The sequence below is a fragment of the Pristiophorus japonicus genome, chromosome 13, assembly GCF_044704955.1.
Source record: "Pristiophorus japonicus isolate sPriJap1 chromosome 13, sPriJap1.hap1, whole genome shotgun sequence".
Classification (NCBI taxonomy): domain Eukaryota; kingdom Metazoa; phylum Chordata; class Chondrichthyes; family Pristiophoridae; genus Pristiophorus; species Pristiophorus japonicus.
Genome location: NC_091989.1, coordinates 153,982,882 through 153,996,222, shown reverse-complemented (window position 1 = coordinate 153,996,222; position 13,341 = coordinate 153,982,882). Strand labels below are relative to the sequence as shown.

At 44.4% G+C, this 13,341-nt stretch overlaps 1 protein-coding gene across 1 annotated transcript in view; it reads right to left on the bottom strand.

The window, feature by feature from the left end:
- slc22a31 (solute carrier family 22 member 31) overlaps positions 1 to 13,341 on the bottom strand; it is a 92,926-nt gene that overhangs the window by 24,055 nt on the left and 55,530 nt on the right. Inside the window, exon 4 of the mRNA XM_070898157.1 lies at positions 9,899 to 10,067. Within this exon, the coding sequence (XP_070754258.1) occupies positions 9,899 to 10,067 (169 nt within the window). The remainder of the gene's footprint in view (positions 1 to 9,898; positions 10,068 to 13,341) is intronic.

Sequence of the window (13,341 nt, the reverse complement as noted above, 5' to 3'; positions counted from 1 at the left end):
GATGTTTCCATTAGAGTGGACAAGGGAGAACCAGTTGATGTGGTATATTTGGACTTTCAGAAGGCGTTCGACAAGGTCCCACACAAGAGATTGATGTGCAAAGTTAAAGCACATGGGATTGGAGGTAGTGTACTGACATGGATTGAGAACTGGTTGTCAGACAGGAAGCAAAGAGTAGGAGTAAATGGGTACTTTTCAGAATGGCAGGCAGTGACTAGTGGGGTACCGCAAGGTTCTGTGCTGGGGCCCCAGCTGTTTACACTGTACATTAATGATTTAGATGAGGGGATTAAATGTAGTATCTCCAAATTTGTGGATGATACTAAGTTGGGTGGCAGTGTGAGCTGCAAGGAGGATGCTGTGAGGCTGCAGAGCGACTTGGATAGGTTAGGTGAGTGGGCAAATGCATGGCAGATGAAGTATAATGTGGATAAATGTGAGGTTATCCACTTTGGTGGTAAAAACAGAGAGACAGACTATTATCTGAATGGTGACAGATTAGGAAAAGGGGAGGTGCAAAGAGACCTGGGTGTCATGGTACATCAGTCATTGAAGGTTGGCATGCAGGTGCAGCAGGCGGTTAAGAAAGCAAATGGCATGTTGGCCTTCATAGCAAGGGGATTTGAGTACAGGGGCAGGGAGGTGTTGCTGCAGTTGTACAGGGCATTGGTGAGGCCACACCTGGAGTATTGTGTACAGTTTTGGTCTCCTAACCTGAGGAAGGACATTCTTGCTATTGAGGGAGTGCAGCGAAGGTTCACCAGACTGATTCCCGGGATGGCGGGACTGACCTATCAAGAAAGACTGGATCAACTGGGCTTGTATTAACTGGAGTTCAGAAGAATGAGAGGGGACCTCATAGAAACATTTAAAATTCTGACGGGGTTAGACAGGTTAGATGCAGGAAGAATGTTCCCAATGTTGGGGAAGTCCAGAACCAGAGGTCACAGTCTAAGGATAAGGGGTAAGCCATTTAGGACCGAGATGCGGAGGAACTTCTTCACCCAGAGAGTGGTGAACCTGTGGAATTCTCTACCACAGAAAGTTGTTGAGGCCAATTCACTAAATAAATTCAAAAAGGAGTTAGCTGAGGTCCTTACTACTAGGGGGATTAAGGGGTATGGCGAGAAAGCAGGAATGGGGTACTGAAGTTGAATGTTCAGCCATGAACTCATTGAATGGTGGTGCAGGCTAGAAGGGCCAAATGGCCTACTCCTGCACCTATTTTCTATGTTTCTATGATCAGATCAGCCATTATCTTATCAAATGATGGCTGATACCTTCACTTTATTTTCTTTTTTTTTTAAAAAGGAATTTTTAACTATCAAATCTGGGAATTAAGGGGGAGGCGAGAGTAGAGAAACATGGAGATGTCATGTGATGTTCCCACAATCCATACTCTTAAAATCCTTCAGTTTCCCCTCACCCCCTCACTTAAAAAAAGGCCTTGCAGTACAAGTTATGGTGGCAATCTACAAATGCTTCAAATCAGATAGGAACAATGGGAAAGGGGTTGAGGAAGATAAGTATTCAAATAAGACCACAGAAAGTAAAGCTACATTATCTACCTTGTATAGTCTTCATTCCATGAATGCAACCATCTTCCATATACTACAATTATAGATGATTCTATTTGAACTCCTTATTGTAGCATACAAATTTTACCTCCTTGAATTCATGCACCAAGGCACCAAAAATGCTCTTAAAACATCTTAGTTAAAAAAAAACACAATCAGGAATACTTTTCAGCAGACCATTTTTTTGCAGGATGGAATGCAGTCGTTCTCAAACGTAGAGACTTTCCAGGGGATTTGCAATAAAAACCCCAGGCATTGGCGGTGCGGTGGGCGATGGCAGAGGAGCAGAATCTAGAGCGGTGGATCAAGGCCAAGGATGACGATGAGCTCAATGAATACCTCACAGAAAGACTATGGAGTTTGACCAAGATGTACCGAGGGCATGCAAAACACCTTGGGGTTCATTACAGACTGTTCAGTGACACTGGCCAAGAAATGTTTCACTCGATTGGCTCTGTGGGTGAGAACCATGTCCTTCATGATCAGTGGTGTTTGAAACTGAAAAACTGCAGCGGGGGTGGGAGGCAGTGATAGTTAAGGGATTGATTTACTTGGGGGGTGGAGGGATTTGACACCATGAACAGATGCTGTGTCTGCATCCTATCACCAGGGGGACTCGAGTTAGTACAAAAGCCTTCCCCTTCATTCTGAAAAAGGGTCATCGACCTGAAATGTCAATTCTGTTTCTCTCTCCACACATGCTGCTTGACCTGCTGAGTATTTCCAGAATTTTCCGTTTTTATTTTAGACTGGAGTTGGTCCTCAGTGATTACCTCTGGACCAGGCTGTCTGATACACTGAACATCCCATCTGTGAACATGGTCTGCTGGTCAGGGTGGGGGAATCTGAACTAAAATCTGCTGGATCAGTCATTGGAGGGGGAGGGGCAGCTTGATGGGTTTTTTCAGAGCCCTGTTACTAATGAATTGCAAACCGTGTTCATCATAGGTATCTTCCATCACCGTGCTTCTGAGCCATTCCTTCAGGAACATTGAGCTCCAATTGTTTGAGCATGAAGTGGTGGTTTTTGCCTGGTTGGGGACTCAGGTGTGCCCCAGTGGAGGGATGTGAGGGGCAGCTCGGCACCAGGTATGCCCTAGAGGAGAGGTGGGAGGGGCAGCTCAGTGCCAGTTCTTGGCTGCATCTGTTCACTGTGGCTGAACACCTCACCTTGGGAGCAGAGCAAACCCCCTGCATCTGTCTGTGCCTCCCCTCAGCAAGTACTGCGGGGATATTAATCTGCTCTGGCTCTGGCACAGAGAGACAGTGTTAGTGCTTGATGGGCACCTGGGCACAACTGTGGCTCAGGACAGGTGAGGCATGGGTGGGCAAATGCTGCCCCCAGAGTCTCACCATAGTAAGAGACGTACATGCTTCCTGCAGCCTAACACACCGTCCAAATCTGAGAGATTAGTGGGCCATAGGCATGCTTGGCAACCGGTGTCCAGTGTGACAGGTAAGATGATGACCTGGCCGGGGTGGATCGCTGTAGAGTCTACAGAGTATAGAAGTCTGGACGGATTGTACTTAATATCATTTACTCGAGACTGGGACGACATGACTACATGCGGGAATTCCCTACTAATATCACACAGAGATGAAATCAGGTTGAACAGGTTTCCTTCATAAAATGGTGAAAAGTTGCCATCGAGTTGTTAGACTTGTACTTGTTGTTTAATAAAGTCGTGATGCCGGAAATAAAAAGACAAAGTGGGAGAAAAAGACTGCGGGCCAGCAGCAGCTGCAATGCCACCGTCAGCAACAGGGGTCGGAAGCAGAAACGGGCACGGCCAACTGTTCGGAGAGGAACCATTGTCTGTACACAAAGATCCTGTCCTGACTACCAGCTGGCTGCCGCAACGCGAGTGGTGGCCAAAAAGAATAGCAAGTCGGACATACATTACATTAAATCTGTCTGTCCATAGTCAAGGGCTAGTCAAGCAGCAAATCTGACATAATAACCTGGGCAACACTGAATAACAAATGTATTTGTAATTTTAAAAAAATGCTTTTAGAAAATCACTATCATTTTACGCATACATACTTGAGGGATTCCCATTTTGTAAATATCACCATAGCTATATTGCAATTCATTGTCAGAAGATCCTGGTACAGTATCAATAAAAGGTGGCAATAATAATTTAGATGGGGGGGGGGGTGGTGGTCAGTGATTATTTATCCATTTGAATAGAGGTCCTTCAAACAAAAATAGTTTGACAACCACTGTGATAAGAGAATAGCAGTCTATGGTAGAGTTCAACAATTTGAAGATTTCAGAATTGCGATCAAGACCAGGCAAAATCTACTGAACTGTGTTGCTACACTAATGTAGACATAGCATTCTGACTTAAATAACTGTTGTGACATGTGCGAGAGGATCTTCAAATGTCATCTGGTCTTAGTGAACTACTAGTGCCACCACAGATTGAAGACCAACAGTTAAGCCTCGTTGCCACCATTATTGAACAACATGACGACAACTACTACGAACCACCACCATCCATAACTTCATGATATTTCCTTTCAACTGTGTAAGAAATTGCGAATTGGAAGAAATAACTTGAGACCAAAAAGTCTCTTCAGGCTGGTGTTAGAATTAAAAGATTAATTCCATGGTACAATAGCTAAAGTTACATGGAACAGTGTGAACATAAATAACTGATAGCAGGCAGCTCCAAACAGCTGAAGGCTAAGAATGCCATGTTTGACTCCAACCATGAGAGGATGGATTTTCAGAAAGTATAAACAGGAAAGACACCTCAGAGTGGAGATAAAGAACTTAAAAGGCCAGTGGGCACCCTGGTTTGGCAAGAGCCCTTATAGGTTAAATGGTCCTGTCCATCAAGTTCCCCCAGGCCCACCCTAAAAAGACAATAAAAAGGATGTCTAAAGTGCTTTTCAGAGGAGACGGTGAAGATAATAACTGTTCGTGCCACCAGCCATCTGTCCGATCAAGACTAATAAACAGCTATTTGTCACGGTTGTACATCTACTATGTCTATCCTGATTGTGTATTGTGCTTGACTATAATTGAACTACTGTTCCCTTAATAAAATGCCTTACAACTCCCAAAACTCTTTGGGTATGTGTGTGTGACCTGTGATCCTAGTTTTACAACTGGTGGTGAACAACATACTCTCTCACATCAAAAGATATAAAGGCCGATATCTTTGAACAGTTGGGTACTTCTGGGATACAGTGGTACTCGTACAGCGTGCAGGTTAGGGAATTATAGGCCCCAGTCCCTTTTTCCATTCATAAATTTATATGTGCGTAAAAAAAAAAAATCAGGCACTGGGCCACACATTTCTGAATCCGTGCCCCATGCGTGTCCAACAGCGGAATCAACCATAGATTACATCACTTGATGGGTAGGGCAAATAGTTTGGTATGGCAAAATTCCCTAAAGTCACTGGGAATGCTTTTCTTGCAGTCCTAGTCAGCTTCTCTCCTCACCCACATTTAAATAATTTTAATTAGCAGCACATTTCAAAATGCCTGTGTTTTGCCTCTCAGCGTACCAAATTCAAGGAGGTTTCCAGCTGATTATTGCAATAGCTAGCAGTACAGTAACCAGATAAAAAGTGAGTTCACTTTCTGGTTGAAGAGGCAAAGAAAAGGATAGGATAAAGTTGTGCTCCAGGTCGATTTCATTCGTTTTCAGGATATTGCTCAGGAACATAAACTTATAAAAAAAAACTACCTGAACTTTATCACCATGGCAGTCTCTTTCCAAAGCTAAAAATTTTAATTAATGCAATAATTTCTCTCATTAGTGCATCCAGAGGCACAGATCTAATTCAAAGCAAACTCATAACACCAAAGTGAAATCAGAGAAACAAAATGCACTGCAGCATAACAAAATTACATTAAAATGGGATTGCGTTGACACAAAGTGCATTTGCAATATGAAAATGTCATCCAAATGAGCCTTCATTTATAGCAACTGGTGTTAATGTCAAAATCCACCATACTTTCAACTATCTAGGCCCCACATTCTGGAATTCGCTGCCTAAACCCATCCACCTCTCCCTTTTCCTTTAAGACCCTCATGAAGCCTCTTATTTGACCATGCTCTTTATATCGGCTGCTTACCGTTTGGTCCAAGGCAGGTGGAAGCTCCTCCCTGCAGAAACCATCCGCTACTTGCCAACCTCCGGGTCTCCAGCTCCTCGCCGACCTCCCCCCTCCTCGTCGACCTCCCGCTCCTCCCACTTAGGATGATAGATTGAGTAGACTGGGTCTTTACTCGTTGGAGTTCAGAAGGATGAGGGGTGATCTTATAGAAAAATTTAAAATCATGAAAGGGATAGACAAGATAGAGGCAGAGAGGTTGTTTCCACTGGTAGGGGAGGCTAGAACTAGGGGGCACAGCCTCAAAATACGGGGTAGCCAATTTAAAACCGAGTTGAGAAGGAATTTCTTCTCCCAGAGGGTTGTGAATTTGTGGAATTCTCTGCCCAAGGAAGCATTTGAGGCTAGCTCATTGAATGTATTCAAGTCACAGATAGATAGATTTTTAACCAATAAGGGAATTAAGGGTTACGGGGAGCGGGCGGGTAAGTGGAGCTGAGTCCACGGCCAGATCAGCCATGATCTTATTGAATGGCGGAGCAGGCTCGAGGGCCTACTCCTGTTCCTAATTCTTATGTTCTTATGTTCTGTTCTTATGTTCTGCCGAGTGAGTTGCTCCCTTGCACCCTGCTGATTTCAGATTCGGCTCCAAACTGCGTTTCCGACTTCTGCCCGCTCACAGTCCTTGTCCGGGCAGGTAAGTGATTATAAGAGAAAGAGAGATACTTGCCAATCAGATAAGTTTAATTAGAGAGATGGCAGGGCAGCTCAGTCCTGTGGAGTGCATGTCCTGTGGTATGTGGGAAGTCCTGGACGCTTCGCACAGCCTAGACAACCATGTGTGCAAGAGGGATTTCCAGCTTCAACTACTCGAGCGCTGCGTTTCGGAGCTTGAGCAGCGGCTGGAGTCAATATGGTGCATCCGCGAGGCTGAGAGCTACGTGGATAGCACGTTTCAGGAGGTGGTCACCCTGCAGCTTAAAAGCATGCAGGTAGAGGGGAAGTGGGTGAACACCAGACGGAGGAATAACACTAGGCAGGTAGTGCAGGAATCCCGTCCCCGCCTCTCAGGTCATCTCGCTTTCCAACCGATATTCTCTTCTGAGCATCAGTGCCTCTGGGAAGTGCAGCCAGAGCCAAGTCCAAGGCACCACTTGTGGCTCAGCTGCACAGGGGAGAGGGATAAAGAATAAAAGAGCTGTAGTGGTGGGGATTTAATCGTTTGGGGAATAGAGGGGCGTTTCTGCGGCTGTAGACGTGACTCCAGGATGGTATGGTGCCTCCCTCGTGCCAGGGTCAAGGATGTCACAGAACGGATGCAGGACATTCTGGGGAGAGAGGGTGAACAGGAGGACCCACCCTCCTGTATGGATCAGAGGCATGGACGATGTACAGAAGACACAAGTCGCTGGAGATATATCACCAACGATGTCTCCGCAAGATCCTGCCAATCCCTTGGGAGGACAGGTGCACCAAGATCAGTATCCTCGTCCAGGCTAACATCCCCAGCATTGAAGCACTGACCACACTCAATCAGCTTCGCTGGGCAGGCCACATTGTTCGCATGCCAGACACAAGACTCCCTAAGCAAATGCTCTATGCGGAGCTTCTTCATGGCAAACGAGCCAAAGGTGGGCAGCGGAAACGTTACAAGGACATCCTCAAAGCCTCCCTGATAAAGTGCGACATCACCACTGGCGCCTGGGAGTCCCTGGCTGAAGACCGCCCTAGGTGGAGAAAATGCATCCAGGAGGGCTTTGAGCTATTCGAATCTCAGCGCCGAGAGCGTGAAGAAGTCAAGCGCAGGCAGCGGAAGGAGCATGCAGCAAACCAGTCCCATCCATCCCCTCCCTCGACGAATGTCTGTGGCTCTCGTTTTGGACTGTTCAGCCACCAAAGAACTCACTTCAGGAGTGGAAGCAAGTCTTCCTCGATTCTGAGGGACTGTCGTCGTCGATGACGACGACGACGACGACGAGGTCCATATCAGGACCAATGACATAGGTAGAAAGAGGGAGGAGGTCCTGCAGGAAGAATTTAGGGAGCTAGGAGAAAAATTAATGGGTGGGACTTCAAAGATAGTAATCTCCAGGTTACTACCGGTGTCACGTGTTAATGAGTACAAGAATAGAAGGATAGAGAGGTGTAGTCTGTCAGCCTAACCTCAGTGGTGGGGAAATTATTGGAAAAAATCCTGAAGGACAGGATGAATCTACATTTAGAAAAGCAAGGTTTAATTAGGGATAGTCAACACGGATTTATTAAGGGAAGATCATGTTTGACTAACCTGACTGAATTTTGAGAGGAGGTAACCAGGAGGGTTGATGAGGGTAGTGTGTATGATGTAGTGTATATGGACTTTAGCAAAGCTTTTGATAAGGTCCCACATGGCAGACTGATCACAAAGGTAAAAGCCCATGGTATCCAGGGCAAAGTGGCAAGTTGGATCCAAAATTGCTTAGAGGTAGGAAGCAAAGGGTAATGGTTAATGGATGTTTTTGTGACTGGAAGGATGTTTCCAGTGGGGTTCCGCAAGCCTCAGTACTGGGTCCTTTGCTTTTTGTGGTATTCATCAATGATCTAGATTTGAATATAGGGGTTATGATTAAGAAGTTTGCAGATGACATTAAGATTGGCTGGAGGTTGATAATGAAGAGGAAAGTCATGGACTGAAGGAGGATATCAATCTACTGGTCAGGTGGGCAGAACAGTGGCAAATTAAATTTAATTTGGAGAAATCTGAGGTAATGCACTTGGGGAGGGCTAATAAGGAACGGGTATACACATTAAATGGTAGGCCACTTAAAAGAGTAGATGAACAAAGGGACCTTGGAGTGCTTGCCCACAGATCCCAGAAATTAGCAGGCTAGGTGGATAAGGTGGTTAAGAAGGCATACAGAATGTTTGCCATTAATGGCTGAGGCATAGAATACAAGAGCAGGGAGGTTATGCTTAAATTGTATAATACACTGGTTAGGCCACAGCTGGAATACTGCGTGTAGTTTTGATCGCCGTATTATAGGAAGGATGTGATTGTACTGGAGAGAATGCAGAGGAGATTTATGAGGATGCGGCCTGGAATGGAGAATCTTAAGCTATGAGGACAGATTGGATAGGCTGGGTTTGTTCTCCTTGGAACAGAGGAGGCGGAGAGGAGACTGGATATAGTGATAGCAAGGGCCTATTTCCCTTGGCGGAAGGTCAATTTCGAGGAGGCATAGGTTTAAGGTGGTTGGTGGAAGGTTTAGGGGGGATTTGAGGGACAGCTTTTTCACACAAAGGGTTGTGGGGGTCCAGAACTCACTGCCTGGAAAGGTGGTAGAGGCAGAAACCCTCACCACATTTAAAAAGTGCTTGGATGGGCACTTGAAGTGCTGTAACCTGCAGGGTTATGGATCTAGAGCTGGTAAGTGGGATTAGACTGGATAACCTCTTGTTGGCTGGCTCAGATACAATGGTAAGTACGTCAGGGAATCTAATGCGGCCAGAGTGAACTTCTGAACTAGTTTAGATCACCTGGATGGGTCGGAGAGGAATTTTCCCAGATTTTTTCCCCCAATTGGCCTGGTTTTTAATCTGTTTTTTTGCCTCTACCAGGAGATTGCATGGCTCCGGGTGGTGTGGAGTGTAAAATGTTGCGATATATGGGGTACTGCAGTTGTGTGGAGCGAACTGGTTGGGCCGGATTCTCCTTACATGTCCGCCATTGTTCATTGTTTATAGGTTTATATGTAACCTTCAGGGCTGCTGACTGAGGGCCATGTGGCTCTTTGTCGGCCGGCGCAGACACGATGGGCCGAAATGGCCTCCCTTCTGCGCTGTAAATTTCTACATTTCTATATCTTACTTTGTATCTGGTTTGTTGATTAGGCCTCTGATGCATCAGATATGTTTTTCTACATTAAAGGCATTATATAAATAAAAGTTGCTGTTGAATGTATGACTCCATTAAAGAATAGAAATCTAGAACTAATAATGTGGTCATCTATTAGAAGTTTTAAAACATAACCACAAGAGAAACTCAGCAGTTAAGAAGAATTATCTGAAGTAGATGAAAATAAACCTTTAAAATCACTCCTTTCATGTTTCTGAAACAAAAAATTATTGTTGCCTTAATATGCAAGAATACTCATAAAAAGGAAGACTATTGGACATTACTAATGGTTTTAGAATCTGCAATAGGTAGGTTTATACAAAGACACTTTTCTAACGCAGTCAAATGATGAACTTGCTGTTAAAATACTCACCACCAATAGATGAGTAGTAATAGGAAAGGGGCAGTAACAACACCCTGTAAAATCCTCCAGTCTTTGCACAACACAGCTAAACCTGGCAGCAACATTTCCCCAGTCACTGTAAAGGACCCAGCAATCATTGTGATCATCAGTCGATGTGGTGGGTCACACATCTCCAACCCTGGAGGGAAACAAAGAGTTAATACCTGTATTGGAAATTGAGACATTCTAGTCATTTTTCATTTCCATTGTGACTGCTGAATGAATTTGTTGAACAGTGCCAATTTTTCTGCATGTTTATCCTTTCCGCAATTAAAAAAGGGAGCGGGGAAAGTGGGGAGCCTGGGGAACTTTGCAAAGGAATTCCAGAAAATCATCATAGGCAGTCCCTCAAATTGAGGATGACTTGCTTCCACGTCAAAAAGTTTACAGGTGTTTCAATGACGGACCTAAAATTCCAGGTCCGAACTAAATCTAAATTTAGGACCGAAAGGAATGCTGATTAATGGTGGGCCGAAAAGAACTGAATTCAAATCATTTTTTTTTTTTTTCGGGGGTGGGGTATTGTATGGTTGCAGAAGGTTAGAAAGATAGGGAGGGGTAAGGTGATGGATGGACAAGAATTCTGAATTAGATTTTTTTATCAACTGCAGCATGTGGGAGCTGGTGGACATTATTGAGATCCACGGTGACCACATCGGCAGTAAGTGTTAGCTGCCCGAGAAACTTCGGCTCCGAGTTGACGAGCTGGAGTCCGAGCTTCAAACACTGCGATACATCAGGGAGGGGGGAGAGTTACCTGGATGCAGTGTTCCAGCAGGATGTCACACCCCTCAGGTTAAATAATTCAAATATGGTCCATGGTCAGGGACAGGAGGGTGTGACTACAAATGAAGCAGGTATGGGGACCCAGGATGTAGTGATGGAGGAGTCTCGGCCCTTGCAATTGTCCAACAGGTATGAGGTTCTTACTCCCTATGTGGATGAGAGCAGGGACTGCAGGGAGGATGAGCAAACTAACCACAGCACCGTGGTACAGGGGGCCATTCAGGTGGTGGGGTGGGGTGGGGTAGCAAAAAGAAATGTAGCAGTGGTAGTGATAAAGGACAGTATAGTCAGGGGGATAGTTACTGTTCTCTGCACCTGAGAGTGTGAGTCCCAAAGGCTGTGTTGTCTGCCCAGTGCCAGGGTGAAGGACATATCCTCTGGGCTGGAGAGGAACTTGGGAGAAAGAAAGAAAAGACAGACTTGGGTTCATAGAGCACCTTTAATGACCACTGGATGTCTCTAGGCATTTTACAGCCAATGAAGTACTTTTGGAGTGTAGTCACTGTTGTAATGTAGGAAAGGGAGGGGAAAGATCCAGTTATTGTGGTCCAAGTAGGTACCGATGACATTGGTAGGACAAAGAAAGAGGTTCTGCTGAGGGAGTATGAGCAGCTAAGGACTTAATTAAAAAGCAGAACCACAAAGGTAATAATCTCTGGATTACTACCTGAGCCACGAACAAATTTGCATAGAGTAAATAAGATCAGAGAGATAAACGCTTGGCTCAAAGACTGGTTTGGGAAAAATGGGTTTCAATTCATGGGGCGCTGGCAGCTCCCTCTTATCCCAGAGGGAGCTGTTCAGTCAGGACAGGCTTCACTTGAACCAGGCTGGGACCAGTGTCCTGGCAAATTAAATAAATAGGGCTGTAGTTAGGGCTTTAAACTAAATAGTGGGGGGTGTGGGTGAGGGTAAAGGATCCAGTGTGCGGAAATTTAAAAAAAGTTAAAGAAAAAGGAGAAGGCAATAGTGCAGGGTAGCGATAGGGGTGATGATAACCAGAGTATAAGAGGCAAGGACAGAGTGTATACACATAATAGTGCTTCAGAAAGTGGGGTGAGAGTAGGGAAAAATGGTAACAAGACAAAATTAAAAGCTCTTTATCTGAATGCACTCAGCATTAGTAACAAGATAGATGAGTAGATGGCACAAATAGAAATAAATGGGTATGATCTGGTAGCCATGGTTGCAAGGTGACCAAGGCTGGGAACTGAATATTCAGGGGTATTTGCCATTTTGAAAGGATAGGCAGAAAGGAAAAGGAGGTGGGGTAGTTCTGTTAATAAAGGATGAGATCAGTGCAGTAGTGAGAAATGATACTGGCTCAGAAGATCAAGATATAGAATCAATTTGGATGGTGATAAGAAAATATAAGGGAAAGAAGTCACTGTTGGGAGTGGTCTACAGGCCCCCTAACAGTGGCCACACTGTAGGGCAGAGCATAAATTAATAATGAAGGCTTGTAAGAAAGGTATGCAATAATCATGGGCGATTTTAATCTTCATATTGATTGGACAAATAAAATTGGCAAAGGTAGCCTTGAGGAAGAGTTCATAGAGTGCATCCATGATAGTTTCCTTATACAGTATGTTGCGGAACCAACCAGGGAGCAGACTATTTTAGATCTGGTAATGTGTAATGAGTCTGGATTAATTAATGATCTTCTGGTGAAGGATCCTCTTGGGAAGCATGGTAGAATTTCAAATTTCAGGGTGAGGGTGAGAAAACTGGGCCTCAAACTTGTGTCCTGAACTTAAATAAAGGCAATTACAAAGGTATGAAGGCAGAGTTGGCTAAAATGGACTGGGAAAATAGATTAAAGTGCAAGATGGTAGATAAACAGTGGCAAACGTTTAAGGAGATATTTCATAACTCTCAAAAAAGATATATTCCAGTGAGAAAGAATCTAAGAGAAGGATGATCATCCGTGGCTAACTAAGGAAGTAAAGGATGGTATCAAATTTAAAACAAAGGCAGACAATGTTGCAAAGAATAGTGGAAGGTCAGAGGATTGGGAATCTTTAGAAACCAGCAAAGGATGACCAAAGAAACGATGAAGAGAAGATAGTTTATGAGAGTAAACTAGCAAAAAATAAAAAACAGACAATAAGAGCTTCTGTGGGTATATAAAAAGAGAGTAGCTAAAGGAAACATTGGTCCCTTAGAGGATGAGATTGGGAAATTAATAATGGAAACAGGAAAATGGCAGAGAATGTGAACAAATATTTTGTATCGGTCTTCACGTTAGAAGACATCAGAAGCATCCCAAAAATTGATAATCAAGGGGCTATTGGGAGGGAGTGCGTGGAGCAACTTAAAACGATCACTAATCGCTAGAGAAAAAGTACAAGGCAAGCTAATGGGACTAAAGGTGAATAAGACCCCTGGACCTGATGTCCTGCATCCTCAGGTCTTAAAAAAAGTGGCTGCAGAGATAGTGGATGCATTGGTTGTAATCTACCAAAATTCCCTGGATTCTGGAGAGGTCCCAGCAGTTTGGAAAACTGCAAATGTAACACTTCTATTTATGAGAGGAGGGAGACAGAAAGCAGGAAACTACAGACCAGTTAGCCCAACATCTGTCATTGGGAAAATACTGGAGTGCATTATTAAGGAAGTAGTAGCAG